The sequence below is a fragment of the Lytechinus variegatus genome, chromosome 12 (assembly GCF_018143015.1).
Source record: "Lytechinus variegatus isolate NC3 chromosome 12, Lvar_3.0, whole genome shotgun sequence".
Lineage (NCBI taxonomy): Eukaryota > Metazoa > Echinodermata > Echinoidea > Temnopleuroida > Toxopneustidae > Lytechinus > Lytechinus variegatus.
This window is the reverse complement of record NC_054751.1, coordinates 24489499-24508243: the sequence shown is the minus strand read 5'-3', so window position 1 is coordinate 24508243 and position 18745 is coordinate 24489499. Positions and strand designations below refer to the sequence as shown.

Below are 18745 nucleotides of genomic sequence, written 5' to 3'. Positions count from 1 at the left end.
GCCTTCTTAGTTTTTAGAGGAAGGCAAAGTATTTGTGGTAGGCATTTTAAGGCAACCGCACACCTTACAATTGGTCTGCGACCCGATTTCAGAAAAAGAATGTAGTAGAATTTGATGCTAATATTGAGGCTTTGAATATCTTACTGTGTAATGTTTCAAATCATCATAAGAATAGCTATGTTCAAATCTGTGACTATGTGATCATCTTTCTTAGAATTAATATCTAGTCGTAATGACGTCATAGCAGTCGTACGATTGTGTACGATTAGAAAGTAATTTGGCCTTTACTCCAACATTAAGGCTTGCAATTTTTCAAAATGGTTATATTAGTATTCTTTCAATTAATTTCAACCTCAAATAAAATGATATGTTCCATTTACATTTTCAGAAAATGAGCAAAATGCGAATTGTTCCAAAATCAGATCGCAAACAGTCGTAAGGTGTGCGGTGGCCTTTATACTTATAATTCCTATCTTGGCAGTGTTTTACTAGTGACTCTTTTGCTTCAGGGGCCCGTTGCAGAAAGAGTTGCAATCAATCGCAACTCTAAACATCACGCGCAACTTGATTTTCAACCAATCAACTATGCGCATTTGGGACTTGCGATTGATTTTTTGACTGCAACGGACTCCTGATGATGTTAAAATTTCATCTGTACACATACACTCACCCACTCCCACCCCAATCAAAGTAATATTATCACCCTTTATCACCCTTTAAATATTAATCTTGACCTTCAGTATTTTGCTCATCGATTGCAGTTTAGATGTCCAGGGGCCCGTTGCAGAAAGAGTTGCAATCAATCGCAACTCTAAAAATCATGCGCAACTCTAAAAAATCATGCGCAACTTGATTTTCAACCAATCAACAGCGTGCATTTGGTACTTGCGATTGATCTTTTGACTTGCGTTTAAACGCAACTCTTTCTGCAACGGACCCCTGACCATCTTATTGGGAAATCTGTGAGGTTTCCCCATATTACTTTGTGGATGAAATTTGACAATGTACAATATGTTTTTCTAAGAAGAGTGAATACAGTTTTGTTTGAGTCTATAGAGAGTGTTTTATAGACATGTGAATAATGTAGAAATTATAAATTAAAGAAGCCTGGAATTGCTTCAAATTTCAACTATTGGCATTTTTGTGTGACTATGAATTCATTTGTATACAGTGTACATTGATGAATCTGTGAGTTTGCTCATTTTAAAGTACAACAAATATCAAAATCATACCAATATTGACCAATACTTTCCTGCTGAAATGATATTTGTTTGTTGAATCAAAATACAGATGACCTAGTCTGCTATGCAGACTCTGAATGGCTCGTGAAGTGGGTTGCTGGTTTGCGAAGCAAACCAGCCTGGGCGAGCGACTACAGCTCCAGTAGACCTAGTCTGCTATGCAGACTCCTTGAATCAGCTGTGATACACACATTGCAGATGTGGGTCTACAGTTGTAGGCTACAGATGACCCACTCAATTATGTATCTGGATTGGAAACTGAGAGTCGAATGAATGAAATGAAAGAAAGAATGGTAGAATTCAAGTGACTTATTTTATTTCAGATGTAACAATGTAAAATGTCCGAAGGTTGAAAACCTCAAAAAGCTTATTCCATCAACCTTCTTCTCCCACTGAAGTCCTATCTCACCCCCTATTCTCCCGACTCCCATGAACACATTGCTGAGAACCACATGATAAAGTTGACATGATGCCCAAAAGAGCTCCAAATGATGGAGTTGAAATGCTGTCCAAAAAGTGTAATTTATGTTCACTCATGAATTAAAGTTCAATTTAATAATCTAAAAAAATTGCTTAAGCAACCAAAACTGGGGAGCGTTTGATGAAGGGACTTTGTCCGACAAGTTCTGTTTTATCCGACAATTACCATAGTAACAGTACTACTCAGCCAATCAGAATCAAGGAAAGTTGTCCGATCTGACAACTTGTCGGACAAAAATGTTGATGAAACGCTCCCCAGGTCTCGGTTGATCATAAATTTATCACAACGCCCTTAAATTTTAAATTTGCAAGTTCGAAAGGATTTGCCTCTCAAAAACTGACATAAATTGCAAGGCTAATTCCAGCCCACCCTAATTTTCATACCCTTTGTTTCAGTGGGCAGTGCTCGCTCAAGCACGAATAGTTTGTTTTTGGTGTCATTTGAAAGTTTACTTTATTGGCTTTCCATTATGTAAGTCTTTTTCCGGAAAGGGCTACATTTTTTTATTTTGCAGCCATTTCAAAAGTGTATAGTTTTTTTTTGGGGGGACGCACTGTATACTTGTATAGAGAGAGAGAGAGAAACAGAGAAAATGGTGGTGACAAATTTCATGGATAGAATGAATGAGACACCCGAACAGAGAGAGATAAAGAGGGGGGGGGGTGTAATAGTTCCCTTTGTTATGTTGCTGTTATTTAGATAAGCATTACACGAACATTGGCGGATTCAGGGGGGGGGGGTGGATTCCAGATCCCTCCGCTAGGAGATTCATATTTTTTAAACAGACAATTGTGTGTGACAGACCTGCCCTTTACCCTGGAATTAAGGGGATGATGGTTCATTTATTATTTTATTAGCTATTATTTTCATGTACACCACTGGCGGATCCATGGGGGCACAACCGGCTCACCCCCCCCCCCCCATTTGAGGTACAATATAAATTTGTAATGGGAAAAATGCCGTGAAAACACAATTCTGCCCCCTTTTTTTTCTTGTCAACTTTTTTTCTTGGGAAAATGTGCCCCCCCCCCCATTTGGAAAATCCTAGATCCGCCCCTGATGTACCCAATGGTATTAAACATCGAATCTCCTTCAAATAATCGAACCGAATGGACTGTTTGAATTCTCTGATGTTGTTCTGTTGCTTGGGTTTTTGTCTCGTGCGTATCCAGTTCCCCGTTAACCACCGCACGGGTAAATATTGGTACATTACACCACTACTAAAGACTGACAATGAAACCATTTATTATCCTTTCATCAACTACAGAGTTATTATTTGATTTGAATCAAAGCTCACGCAGAGTTGGGAGAGACCTCAAGGGCGAAACTACGCTCAATGTTGTGATTTGAATCAATGCATTCTGCTGTCAGGGCAAGTTTATTCAACTGAAGGAGGATAAATATAATCAGTATAATGATCAAAACGTGTGTCCAATATAATAGGTGTAACCACTGAGCTGGATCGAGTGGAACAATTCAAATAAAAGATCAGTCCGGCTGGGTTTAAGTTTTCTCTATCCGCAGTCACTCTATCTCTATCCGCAGTCATTTGTACACGTAAACTCGGTAAATAGTATTAACATTGGCGGTTTTTATCCGAAGCCTATATCATAAGGTTCCCAACAAACACGGATGTGTGCTCAACCCGATTTACATTTCAACTATTGATGTCCGTGAGACCAATATTAGTATTGCTTAATTCAGCTCTTCTAGATTTCATTTGTACTAAACACCATCTGATGTCTTACCGTACTATTTTGGACACAGCGTAATTCTAAATCTGCGAAACATTTCCTGTCTTTGGATGTTTCCTTTCCATCATGGAAGTGCCTAAACTTTTATTAGCTACAGTTATTTTAACAGGTAAGTCATCTAGTCATATACAACACTTCACCTTTGGGAATAAAAAAGTTTGACGATATTTCCCGCCACTTTCAATCACAATACTTATATCACTTATTGTCATAGCATTTCAGGGGGGGGGGGGAGGTGGGGTAGCTGTCAGTGCCAGAGAGAAGACTACGCAAGCCATAAAGCCCCTACCATAACAAGTTTCATATAGCTTTCTATATGGCATGCAGTATTCTTTTGTATACAAATCAATTCACTGATAACACAGATATTGATTAAAATGGATCAGTGTCCGGTGTCTTTGCAGTATAGATATCCATTAGCGCATTCCCATTGATATCTAGATGTATTGGTAGCAGAGGCGTCGATTATGGGGGGGCAGGGGGGCGATCGCCCCACCAATGAAAATATTGGGGGGGGGGCAAACATATCATTTTGCCCCCCCAATAATTCCGCATGTGCTAAAAATAAAACAAGATTGTAATGTTACACAGAAATCAGCAAGCGAGATTGAGATACACAACTCGTTCTTTGTCTAAAATCGTGCTCAAAATGTCCACTTTTCAGATTGGAATATCAAAAAATTTCAGCTCGCGCTTCGCGCTCGCATCATTTTTGTAACAAAAACCCATACTTTCCATGATTAAATAGGTGAATATGGTCCCGTTTTCAGTTTTAAACCTCAAAAGAACTCCCACTTCGATTTGCAATAATCTTTTGTTGGATATATATATCTTGTTCTTTATTAAAAACGTCCATTAAACTCATTTTTTTTTCAGATCGAAATATCAAAATTTTCAGCTCGCGCTTCGCGCTCGCGTTAATCTGCTGGTGAGATATGTATATATATATATATATATATATATATATATATATATATATATGTGTGTGTGTGTGTGTGTGTGTGTGTGTGTGTATATACATATATATATGTACACATATATAGGCATATGTGTGTGTTTGTGTGATCGAGCGCCTTTGGAAAATTGATTCATGATTTTGCCCCCCCAATCTGAAAAATGGATCGACGCCCCTGATTGGTAGTTAACAGAGGCTTCTGTGAAAGAATGTAACTTAAAAGGATTTGCTACTTTACTTTCTAGTTGACATATTTTTTTGCATTTTAAAGCAAACGTGCACGTGATAGAAGAAAATAATCTAAAATTGATAGTAAGTTTATATTATGAACATTAAAATTTGATTGCGTATAGTGGTGTAGTAATTCCGACTCACGGGACTTAACACTGATAAAAAAATATTTCAGAATCGAATGAAGCTAACTTATTCATAAATGCGGAGAAATAATAACCATGCCCGGAGTGCACTTCCATTCACGAGTGGATACCATGCGCGACCATGGGGTCTCGAAAAGCACCCTAAACACGTAATTTCCATATTCTGAAAATGCACCCCTTAACAAGTATTGGCGTGTGAAACCCTACCCTTAACAAGTATTGGAAACAAAACGATACTCTTGGCAAATGTTCCATGAAATGAACCCCTAAACAAGTACAGGAATGTTTTATTGTTACGGGTCCTTCGTTCGTCGGCTTTACAGTAGTTTGGTTTGGTACGACCCCACCTTCTACACCTCGCGCAAATCGGACTCTAAACACGAAGTGTTGGGGCAAATAGAACATCCTTTATAAAACATTTTAATTTTGTTTTATAATCCCCGCAAGTTCGACCCTAAACACGTAATTTTCCTAGCGAAATAGATACCCTTTTTCATTGTTTTTGTGTTTTTGATACCCTTATCACGTTACGTACGTAACGTGCCCTATCGTGAAAAAGACATCCTTACGTGTTTTTTGGTCGCGCATGGTATCCACTCGTCAATGTAAGTGGCCCCCCCCCCCTCCACGGGTGATCATGCTAATAAGGTTACAATTTAGCAATAACTACCAACTATCAACAAATCATGAGGCGCCTAAAAATATAAAATTCTAAACCACGAGATTGAAATAATAAGGATCAAATTACGAACAGCAATATATAGCATTGAAATTTTTTTTCAATATTTGATGTAAAATAAGATTTTTTAATTTTCAAGATTTCTGTAATAACATTTGCAGGGTTTTTATAGCCAGACTACCGTGTAAAGGAAAAAAAGTTGTCACTTCCAGATGAATTACGTTAAATTTTGTCAAAGCCCCCCCCCCCCCCCTCACACACACACACAAAAGGTGACTCTGGTCTATATGGGCTACTTAGGTAAACGAAACCTAATGATATATACACAACAAAAAAGTAAGCCCCCCTTAAACACACACCAATAATTTCCAGACCAATGCGAGTTTTTAATATGTTTTTACATGAGCGTCTATGTAATTTTATAAGCTACCCTCTGAATAAATGTTATGGACATATTTTACGTCATGCTTCAGTGAGCACCGTCAGAGAGCAAAAATGTCACTTTTCAAAAGTCACAAGCCAAATATCATGACTTTGATTCCATTTTATTCGAACTTATTCCACATTCCCATCATGAAAAATAGTCAGAAGGCTTATAAAAGGTACTTTCTAAAAGACGATACAACTTTTTGGCTAAATTTCACGGTTGAATAAACACAAGTCCAAATTTGCTTTAATTGGATATTTTACACGTTTCTATCAATAAAATGATAACTGATAAAATGATAGAATATGATGACAGTTATTTTTGGGAAGAGTTTCTTCAACAGTATTCATCGTTTCTCGGTTCAATGAACATTTATTGAAAACAAAAAATACGATTTTCATATATCATAGGCAAGTATTGTTTCATTTTGGTAACTGAAAATGATCTTTTCTCAACTTTTTCGTTGTGTTCATGACTAATTAACATGCGTCAATGATTCAAAGGCGTTTAATTAAACATTCACGCTTGAATGAACATGTGGAATGTGATTAGCTCTTTTTTACGTTATTGGAAAAAAATGCAATTTGTAACTATGGATATATCTGTCACAAACCTCCTTGCATAGTTCATTTGATTTGAGTTTTGTTAAAATCCCGATGTTTAATGCATCAGTTAGCACACAATACTCGAAAATTATGCAAATAAGAAGAAAGTTCAAGGCCTTGGCCCCACTCTGTGCCATATCGAATGGTTATTTTGGTGTGCGTACCTTTTGGATAGTGTTACTCTGAAGCCATGTGCGAAGTTTCATGAAATAACTGTTGGCAGAAGTAACAAAAACCTTCCATGAAACAAACCCTCATTTCAAAATTTTGACTTCCTCTCTCATAGACTTGTGTACATTATGGGTGCATATGTTTACGAGTAAGTAACCCCTTATTCAATATGGTGGAACTTTTTTTCAAGGCTGTCTTTAGCAATGTCGTTTGGCAGTAATGTTTATCAACCTATGGGCAGAATTCTGTGCAAAAATGAAATCGATTTGTTTATTTATGGATGAGTGAGCACGCATCAAAGTGGGAAAATTGGTATTTTCAATGTCACAGACGCATTTTAAAGGGTAATAAAGTGATTATTGGGGGAAATTCGGTTTAAAATGTGACTTTAATTGCTGTTATTTTATCATACATCATTTCTATCACCACACACTTTCCGAACATTTTCATGGTTGAGCGAGCACAATGGAAAACTTAGGAATGAATACTCTTTATATTGCATAAATGTATTCTTTTCCTAACAATTTCTCAGGATCAGTTGAATGTATGGACAAATCAGTGGTGGATCCAGAATTTTAAAATGGGGGAGGGGCCTATAATCGGGGGAGCCACCAACATTTTCAAATTTTAACATGATCTAACAAGTTGTAGATGATACTACCATAAGCCCCTATGATGATACGTCGCAATTCAGGGGCCGCGGAACGGTTCTTCAAAGTGTTATGTAACGGGGGGGGGGGGGAGACCGAGCCAAAAGTGAGGGGGGCTGATCATGCAAAAAATCAAAATCGTATGGTCATTTTTACATTTTTGTACATGCTTTTGAAAAAAAGTTAGGGCTGAAGCCCACCCCCCCCCCCCCGTTTCCGCAGCCCCTGCAATACATTGTGCTCACTCAACCATGAACATTATGATATCAAAATCTGGTCTGAAATGGTTGAATGATGGATAGTAAAACAGCATAACACCATAAAATTCACCTGAAAACACCTTTTGCCCAACTTTGTATTTGAACAAAGTGAAAAACGACTCTTGTGACTTTTAAAAATTGTCATTTTTAATTCAATCTTTAATTAATCATGCATGCCTTATCCGATCGATCTCATTTTTCCTCAGGAGTTGCTTAATGAGGGCAGAAAATCACCTATGAAATGTCATATCTCAAACTAATTCGGTTCAAAAGTTACAGCAATTTGATTTAGGGGAGACTTACTTTTTTTGTTGTGTATACATTATGGCATATCAACCAAATTTCCCAGGCCCGACATTGCTTGATGTTATGTTCCAACTTTCCATTTTCCAGTGTTATTGCATGAAAACACATGGTATTGTGTCACACGTGTGTGTATGACATGTCTCTCTCGTAGAATCAATTGTAATCTCACACATTGAACCAGTTGTCAATCCATTTTTTGGTGGACAAAATTGGAATAAATATGATTTCGTATAATAACATATATACAAAAGAATAAGTTGGGATACGACATCATCAGTTTGTTCTTTGCATATACATTAAGACTGTTTCGCAGAATTAAAGGGAAATTTAAAAATGCCATAACTTTGTTATTCCTTGTCCGATTTTGCTGAAAATTCTCATTGTTTTGGCTTATTTTACTTTATCTAATGAAATCATACCATTTTCAGCCTAGAGTATCCTATAAGGTGAGATGTAGACTGTGCGTTGTATAGGCATGCACCTGTTAATTTATACACAGCAAAAAAAATATACAACGCTGTTTACTGTATGAACATTACAGTAATTGTTTAAACAGTTTTAACAAGTGTTTAAATCTTAAGCAACAAAGTTTGATTTTCAATATCTAATCTTCAATAAATTAAACATGATTGTTTAAACGGTTAAACGGTTAAGGTTCATACAGTAAACAGCGTTGTATAAAGTCTTAAACAGTGTTTTTAGTGTTATAAAAGGTACAATGGGGAAGTTACAAATGGATGCAGAGATTCAAGGTTCGAGCCTTGATGGGTGTTTTCATAAAGCTGTTTGTAACTTTCGAGTGACTTTAAAAACGACTGGTAGAATCTTAGAATCTGAATCAGCACCATTGAGAATTTGCAGTATACCATTTACCACAATAAATGAGCACTAGTCATTCGTATAGCTTATGAAACATCCACTTGTTCACGTCTTTCGGATGGTGACGTTAAAGATTTGGTCCCATCAGTCGTAAATACTCTGATTGGTAGGACCTATACGTTTGTTAAAATTCTAACATACACAAGATCACCCCAACACACAGTTTCGTCATGGAGCTATCTGTGTTTAACAGCTCCATTAGTTGATGGTTGGGGGACGGGGGGGGGGTAGCAGGCACTATTGTCAAGACGGAGCCATAATTCTTCGCATTGGCGTCTTGATTTCATGTTATATAGCAATACCAATTATGATATCATGTGATATTCTTCGGTTCAGTTTATTCAACTTGAAGCAACCATACATATACAACACAGATGCATGTTATATTATCTACATAAAGTCCAAGGAAAATTGATTCGTATAATGCGTTTCAATAAAGTCAATTACAATACATAGGCTTATTACCTATTTACAGGGTTTGGATATAATAGTCTGTATACATTTTTATATACAACAAATATCTAACAGAGATTCAAACGCTTGTAATTAGAAAGACACGTTATCACGCTTGTGAATAGGACCAGTGAATGAAAATTGAATCAAATGCACGCTATCCCTAATGATCCTATAATGATTTGATTTCATTCAGCTATAATATGTCTTAAAACGGTGTTCCTATGATAAATTGAACTATATATAGCATTGGGACATGGGATGGACAATTCTTCAGACCAATTTCTCCATCAGGATTTTTTTTAAACAAATGACATGGGTATAGATACGAAAGATGATGGACAACTAAATGAATGAATAATAAGCGACAATACCCTACAAGTCCCTCGATCATACTTGAGTTTATATAGCATTGGGACATGGGATGGACAATTCTTCAGACCAATTTCTCCATCAGGATTTTTTTTAAACAAATGACATGGGTATAGATACGAAAGATGATGGACAACTAAATGAATGAATAATAAGCGACAATACCCTACAAGTCCCTCGATCATACTTGAGTTTATATATGAGCGTCATTTTTAGACCACCCGCTATGTTTAACTTGAATTTCCAACTGAGCTCTTTGTTCGATTATTCTCCTCGTATTTTAATGCATTCATCGAAATATACAAGGCTGTTAAATGCTTAACCAAGCAAAATGTATTTACATTGATCCTGGCAGTGGAAATGGTACCACGTCGTACGGGGCGTGGCTTGGTGGCGTAGAATACTACCATCACAAAGGGAACAAAAGTTACATTGTATGCTTCTTTTTCTCTATTTCTATTCATGAAATACATCTATCATTATGTTTGTCTCATATTAATCGTTATGTTCTCTCATTTTGCCACATTGAACTTTTTATGTAATTTAGCCATGCCTCACAAGCCTTTGTGCTTCTAAATGGTCCACAGTGTTTTTTTTTCTTTTCTTTTTATTTTGTGTGATTTTGTAAATATGCTATTTATTAATGGTTGAATGAATTGAAAATGATGAAGAACAGAAATGCCTCCCTACACAACACTGGTTTTTCTCAACGGGGTTATCGAATTCATTGTTTAAGTTTAATCATCAGCTATTCTATAGGTCGAAAAAGTCGAGTCAGGGTAATTACAAGTAAATATAGGCATTCATATTTGTACTTCCATGAGTTCAATTTCATCAGGAAATGTCAATATGGGTTGTTCGCTCAAAGAATCGTCATTTTGTGCATTATACTATGATCCTTATGATATTTATATTTTTATATTTACTTAGACTACGAGCACAACATGGTCTACATTCAGGTAGTTTAATGTCATACGGGCTAAACCCATTTGGTCTACGATCACTTTGGTCTAATTGCCATTTGGTCTGTACTATACTTGATGTAATTCTCATTACTTCGTACAACTCTCTTTCATTCTTATGGTCAGGTGGTCTAATTTCCTCTTCCTCTTCTGTTTCGTTTTGCAATTTCAATCAAGTGAAATTTGATTCACAAACAGTTCACCTTAAGTCATGTAACCTTAATGTAATTTCTATAGACCAAATGGATATTAGACGGGAGTGGATATTAGACGAGATGCTTTACTGGAAATTAGACCAAGTGGTAAATGGTCTGAACGGCAATTGAACTAAATGGTAAGTAGACGAGCTGGCTGTAGACGAAGTGGGATAAAACCATGTGGAATAAGACCAGGAGCAAACAGACCAGGGGGCTGTTTCATAAAGCTGTTCGTAAGTTAAGAGCAATTTTAAGAGCGACTGGTGAACCTTTCTTACGCGCTTAACCATCGGCAAGGAGTATATCATTTTACCACAAGAGAGGATCACCAGTTGTTCTTAAAGTCGCTCTTAACTTACGAACAGCTATATAAAACACCCACCGGAGCGGATGTAGACCACAAGTGTAGACTAATGATAATCGGCAATACCAATACAAGTTTTAAGATTATTGTTTCATGCATGCATGTGAGCGAAACAAATCGAAATAAATCTACACTAACTTTAAACAGTGACAGAAGCTACTCACTCTTATTTTCTACTTATGTTTATAATCAGTACTAGGTGAATGTTATTGTGATGGGCCGTACTATGGAAAGCTGATTGGGGAGTTCAGGCGACAGGGAAGCTCTCCATCAAGCCATCACAATGTGGCTGGCACGGTGTATGCGGTAGATCGAGATACACTACAGATTATTAACTTCTCCTACGATGGAATGGCTCCAGGTAGGTTCTGCACCCGGTATGACAGAGCTTAGCGATTGATCATGATTTTTTTACGAGTGATTACATTGATCATTAATAATCATCATCAATTCCTTTAAAAACAAAAATTACGTAATTTTAAACGTACAGATTAACTGAGCAATCAATCGTTAATATTTGTGGCATGGTCCCCTGATTTAGATTTTGGTTTCACTTTGATTTTTTTTATTATAGTGTGATGTGGAAATTTTGAGAAGAAACAATGAAATCAGTGTCGACAAATAAAGTTAAGATAATTGCCAATCGAAATCTTATTTTTGAAAAAATGACATATTATGCGATGCGAAATTGTATACGTATTGGTAATTTTTGTGATTTTTTTTGTTATGAATAACCCACGGTTGTAGATCTTTACTTGCTACGAATATCTATTATGTCAATATAGATGGGCTTCAGTGAATATGTAGTATACGGTTTGTTTCCTCAGCATAGACCTGTGATGCTTTCCTGCAAAGTTCATTGTAAATGAACTGTTTCCACGGTAATGTATTTTTTGTTTCATTTTCTATATGATTTACTTCCAGATGCATTCTTTTACATCGGTACATCCGGAACGCCATCAGCAAATGGTTTTGAAATACCCAAGGCGAACGGACACGCGTAAGTAATGTTTTCTATAGTGAGCATGGTGATGGCAATGGTGGTGGACTGGTGGGTGGTGGTGGTGGTGATGGTGATGATGATGATGATGATGATTATGATGATGATGATGATGATGATGGTGGTGGTGGTGGTGGTGATGATAATAGTGATGATGATAGTGATGATGATGGTTGTGATGATGATGGTGATGATGACGGTGTTGATAATGATTATGATGATGGTGGTGGTGATGATGATTATGTTTTTGATGATCATGATGATGATCACCATGATGCTGATCATGATGACGATCACGATGACGATAGTGGTGATGGTGATCATCACTAGCCAGCATGATGATGATCACGATGATGATAGTGATGATGATGATCATCACTAGCCAGCATGATGATGATCACGATGATGATAGTGATGATGATGATGATCGTCATGATGCTGGTCATGATGATGATCACGATGATGATGATGATGATGACGAAGAGGACGACGATGATGATAATGTTGATGGCGGTGGTGGTAATTATGGGGATGGAGATCGTGATGATTGTGGGTGGTTGTGAAAGTGTGGGAATGATGAGGGCAACCATAAATGCACCCATATATAAACCTTTAAAAAGCCTTTTAGAATCTGAATTCATCATAATTCAAGAATATGCTCCCCCCAAAATAGAAGAAATTTTCAATAGTTTTGATAACCTTGTACAAATATGATTGCAGTTGTATCTCATGCTTGTGACTTATTTTATGACGTTTCTTTGTTTTAGAACTGAAAAACTGGGTGTTTACAACAATGAGGACTTGACCATTCATCTCGATACATCAGTTGGACCCGATAGCTTATCGGATTATGTCTGGATTTCAGTCTGGTGCAAACAAGCCGGGGTACTTATCTTTTTTAATATTCATCAACATTTTAGTGGTGTATGATATGGTTCTTCTCTCTGGGATAGGGTGTCATGAGGAGTTCCGTGTAAAGGTGTGGCGCCACATATGGGGGGGGGTTAATGCCCTTATAACGATTCAATATAATTAGAAAAACCACACAATGAATGACGAAAACAAAATAGGAAAGGAGAAGAGAAGAGATTATTAAAAAGAAAGGACTTGAAAGTGTAGCTATATCGGGATCCAACAATAAGTTGAGGGTAATATTCCCAATTTTTTTTCATGTTCGGATAGAGAATGAATTGTAGATATGATTTCATTTCTTATTTGACCCTCAATAATGTCATGACGTCATGCAAGTGGCGTCAGAACTTGAAAATTCCATTTTGCTTCTTATGGCGTCATCATATTAATGCAAATTTGACTCTGTAAATATTGGTCGATTGGCCTATTTTGATATGCTGTATTTGAGGTCATACTCTTTCTGAATTATAATCTTAATATTCATTTTCAGAAACGGATCATCCTGAAAAAATGGCAACTTATAGAAGAATTTCATTTTGCGTATAATCTCTATGGGAGATTTTACATTCATACTATTCATAATCCCATCATATCTCCCTTATCCTACATGCTACAGACTTCTAACAAATTGCTGTAGATTGTTTAAATGTTGCTTTTCATATAAAAATATGACTTGCCCTTCAAATGCCACATTCATGTCCTAAATTCAAATCTAAAATAGCCTTCGGTCAAAAACTTCATATTTATGGAAATACAAAGTCTCAAAACCTTAAAATAGCCATAACTTCCTTGTTTTCATTCATTTCGGTATTATATTTTCATGAATTGGTAATGGTATTATCCTTCAAAATTCAATGTGTTTCATGCATCAGTGATCATTACTTTTAGAAATAGCGCCTTCTAATGCAAAGTCTGCAAATCATTAAAATGGCCATAAATTATTGTTCCATTGACGCTAAATGCCGACAATGCCTGGTTTTTGTTCCCTTTTTCTCCTCCGCAATCTTCTTTGCGTTGACGCAAAATGGCGACAGTGACTTGTTCTTGTTCATTATTCCTATTCTGCAATCTTCTTCTTATTCTGCTTAAAATTTCTGGCTTCTGCCCTGGCCCTGTTCCTCATCCAAATTCCTCCAAAATTGGCAGACATGGCCTCAAGCACCCCTAGTTGTGCCACGAGAATCAGTTTTCCAAAATCATTCATGCATGACCATCCAGGCGCCATTTTGCAAATTTCATGTCCATTTGCATACCATTCGTAACTCTATCGTATCTCCCTTATCCTGCATGCTATAAAGACTTTTAATAAAATGCTGTTGATTGTTGAGGAGTTGCTCTTTCATATGGAAATATGACCCACCCTTCAAAATGCAATCGTCATGCCCTAAATTCAAATCCAAAATAGTCTACGTTCAAAAACTTCATATTTATTGAAATGCAAATTCGGAAAATTTCAAAATGGCCATATCATCCTTGTTTTTATTCATTTCGGTCTCATATTTTTAGGGGTTGCTTATGGTATCATTCTTCATAATTCTACTGTGCTCTACGCATCAGTTATCACTACTTTCATAAACAGCGCCCTCTAAATTTTGAGATTGTTGTTGATTGACCCTCATTGTTTCATGCAAGGTCAAACCTGTACCTTTTCTTAGATTTAGGTTCTTCAAGATATGCCCTTTCAAGACATTAACAAAAATATATACCTTACAACTGACGAAATATCTCAAACATGCGCCTGAAAATCTCAAAATTTGAAAGAAAATGCGCAATAATGTCAGAATATCTTTATCATTCAATGATGATTTTTTGTCTCACCTGCATAGCAGAGTGAGGCTATAGGCGCCGCTTTTCCGACGGCGACGGCGGCGTCAACATAAAATCTTAACCTAAGGTTAAGTTTTTGAAATGACATAACTTAGAAAGAATATAGACTTAGTTCATGAAACTTGGTCATAAGGTTAATCAAGTATTACTAAACATCCTATTAGAGTTTCATGTCACATGACCAAGGTCAAAGGTCATTTAGAGTCAATGAACTTAGACCATGTTGGGGGAATCAACATCAAAATCTTAACCTGAGGTTAAGTTTTTGAAATGTCATCATAACTTAAAAAAATATATGGACCTAGTTCATTAAACTTGGACATAAGCTTAATCAAGTATCACCAAACATCCTGCATGAGTTTCACGTCAGATGACCTAGGTCAAAGGTCATTTAGGGTCAATGAACTTTGACTGATTTGGGGGTATCTGTTGAATCAAAATCAAACCTTTAAAAGTTTTTGGATCTGATTCATGAAACTTGGACATAAAAGTAATCAAGTATCACCGAATATCCTGTGCAAGTTTCAGGTCACATGATCAAGGTCTAAGGTCATGTGAGGTCAGTGAACTTTGGCCACATTGGAGGTATTTGTTGAATTACCATCCTATCTCTGTAAATGTATTGGTCTAGTTCATAAAACGTGGAAATAAGAGTAACCAAGTATCACTGAACATTTGTGCAAGTCATAGTAGTTTTCAAAGTCAGCACTGCTGCTTTGTTGAATCGCGTGATGCAGGTGAGACGGCCAGGGGCATTCCACTTGTTTATCATAGAAGCGAAACCTTTCAAACTTGGCAGATATCAGAATTAATGTATACCTCAACCGTTCGTCAACCTTATTTGACTGGAACTGTCAAAGAGCGGACATCAGCTTAGAATTATTGCAAAAACCCTTCATTTGTTATTTATTACTTGATATTCCATTTACTTCCGGTCTATTGCTTATACACAAATAAAAGTGGTAGCAATGTCACCGCATTGATATTTCCGCATACATTCGTAATTCCGAACCTTCGTTAATTCGAAGGTTCGGTTATTCCGAAGGATCGTATTTCCAAAGGTTCGTAATTCCGAAGGTTCGTTAATCCGAAAACGAAATAAGGTTCGTTAGTCCGAAAACGTAATGATTAACGAACCTTATTTCGTTTTCGGATTATCGAACCTTCGGAATAACGCCTCAAATGTTCGGATTAACGAACCCTTTTACGTTTTCGGATTAACGAACATCGAGGTATAGGCAATTTACGTGTTTCGAAATAACGAACCTTCGGAATAAAGAGCCTTCGGAATTACGAACCTTCGGAATTACGAAGTGTAACCGATATTTCTTGTCCATTGATACCAAATATGACCATAGGTTATAACAAAATTTTGAGATAATGCGATTTGATCACGTGGCATACTATGCAATGCATACTTTATTAGCAACAGTATGGCAGAAATCGGTTTCATGCGGAAACCTTACTTCACCCACGAATTGTCATGGTGATAAGTATATACATATATCATCATCTAGAGCTCCCCCTCTCTCTCTCTGTCTCCTTGTGTTTCTTGCACTCTATTTAGTCACAGGCGTCAATGCATGCACATCGTTCTGATACGATTGCAGTTCTAGTTTAGTATACTTATCATTACTATTATTATTATTATTATTATCATAATTATGTTTGTTATTATCATTATCATCGTCATCACCATCATCCTCATTATTATTATCATTATTATTTTAGACATTGTGTTAAATCATCTGTCCATCTCTCAATAATGTTATGACAAATATTATCATCATCATCATCATCATCATCATCGTGCATGTTTATATTATCGCCTGCGTTTTTTTTTTACAGGCTAATTTTGCTGATGTTACAATAGAATCGGGATTCACTCCTCCTGCGGAATACTCGTTAGGTGAACTGAGGGGTCAGGCTCATGATGTCAATGCTGATGAGGTCATCATTTTAAATTCGAAAGAGATTAGATTTGTTGGTCTCGACTATGACGGAGGGGGACCTGGTAGGTGATCTTCTGTATCAAATTGTGTTGAGATTATTACATCATTGCTATTATCAAAAAGGGACGGTTTCATTTTGTTTTAGCGTCGGGAAATCTAGCCTTAAATCATATCTCTTGTCGACGTCGAAATCGAATTAGTAAGAATTAAAAATACGAGGTTCCTTTCTGGAGTAGTATATAAAGGCCACCGCTGGCACACCGTAACTGGTCAACAATCCGATATTAGAACAAACTGCATTTCGCTCATTCTGTGAGTGAAAAGTATTTTTTAGACGAAAATGATGTTTTATAAAATATGACGGAGTATAATGTTTAATGCTTTGAAGGACTTTAAGGTTACACACACAAAACACCTTTAGAAGTATTTTGTAAAATAAAAAAGAGAGAACAATCTCCGAATTCTTTTCGACTAATGTAAATGGCAAATGCAAATTGTGGGATATCGAATTATATAAAGCTAGAAAAATAATATTAAATACGTCCAACGATGCAAAAACTAGAGAATTTCAGTTTAAGGTTTTACTTAATTTTTTGTGTTTTTTATCGTAAACATTGCAGAATTAAAGTGTCGCTATGTTGTTTTTGGAACATGCAATTTGGCAATGTAGCTTTGTACAAGCGTTTTGGAATGAGTTTAAGGGTTTTTGTCTCCCATGCATAGCAGAGTGGGACTATATAGGCGCCGCTTTTCTGACGGTGGCGGCGGCGGCGTCAACATCAAATCTTAACCGAATGTTAAGTTTTCGAAATGACAGCATAACTTAGAAAGTATGTGGACCTAGTTAATGAAACTTGAACATAGAGTTACTCAAGTACACAGTACTTAAAATATTCTTTAAATTCTTCAACCTTTTTTAGATTGGAATATCAAATATTTTCTGCTCGCGCTTCGCTCTCGCATCATTGATTTTTATGATTAAAAAAAATGTATGTAGAATGCCCAAATTCTAGGTCTAACTCTAAACACGCGCACGCATGTTATTCAGATACGCAACTGGTGGTACTCCGGGTATAACATGGAATCAAAATTGTTTCATTTTTTTCATACCAGTGTGAATGATATGTCTCCCTCATAACGAAATAAGATGCAGCAAAGACTATCTAATGGACTTAATCAGTTGTCAAACTTTTCTTGAAGGGAAAATATTGAATAAACCTAATTTTATGTAATAAAATACAAAAGAACAAGTGGGGACATAACATCAGTTTGATCATTGAATATTAATGAAGACATGCTTAAAACTGTTTCACCGGAATAATGCTAATCTTTAAAAGGCAATAAATGATATTCCTGTGATATTCAGACCTAAATATCCAGTATTTAGGTCTAAATGTCAAATTTTTCTCCTCGCGCTTCGCGCTCGCATTATTTGATTGTTGTAGATTAGCGTCTTAATGGGTAACTGCAAATAGTCCTTATAATAAGTCCCTTTCGATCAGACCAGAGCGTATATAAAAATATCTGCTCGCACTGATCACGTTCGCAGTTATTACTTATTGCATACGCATCTTGTTCAGAAACATTGCTCAAAATGTTAAATTTTCAGGACAAAATACATGAAATTCCACCCCCCGGAAAAAATAGCTCGCGCTTCGCGCTCAAGTAATCTAATTATATATATATATATATATAATTATAAATATAATTATATTTATATATATATATATATATATAAAAATATATATATAATTTGACATTTAGACCTAAATACTGGATATTCTAAGCACTTTTTATAATCATGAGAAGGATAGGTATATAAATATATAATTGATGCGAGCGCGAAGCGCGAGCTGAAACAAAATTGAGATTTCAGACCAAAAACGAGATATACTAAGCACTTTTCTAATCATGAAGAGGA

General features: G+C 36.3%; 1 protein-coding gene across 1 annotated transcript in view; it reads left to right on the top strand.

The window, feature by feature from the left end:
* Positions 1-3215: 3215 nt before the first annotated feature.
* Positions 3216-18745, top strand: part of LOC121425145 (protein Skeletor, isoforms B/C-like) — a 31252-nt gene continuing 15722 nt past the window's right edge. Inside the window, exons 1-5 of the mRNA XM_041621140.1 lie at positions 3216-3585; positions 11327-11494; positions 12058-12133; positions 12901-13018; positions 16721-16886. Coding sequence (XP_041477074.1) covers positions 3543-3585; positions 11327-11494; positions 12058-12133; positions 12901-13018; positions 16721-16886 — 571 coding nt within the window. The 5' untranslated portion in view covers positions 3216-3542. The remainder of the gene's footprint in view (positions 3586-11326; positions 11495-12057; positions 12134-12900; positions 13019-16720; positions 16887-18745) is intronic.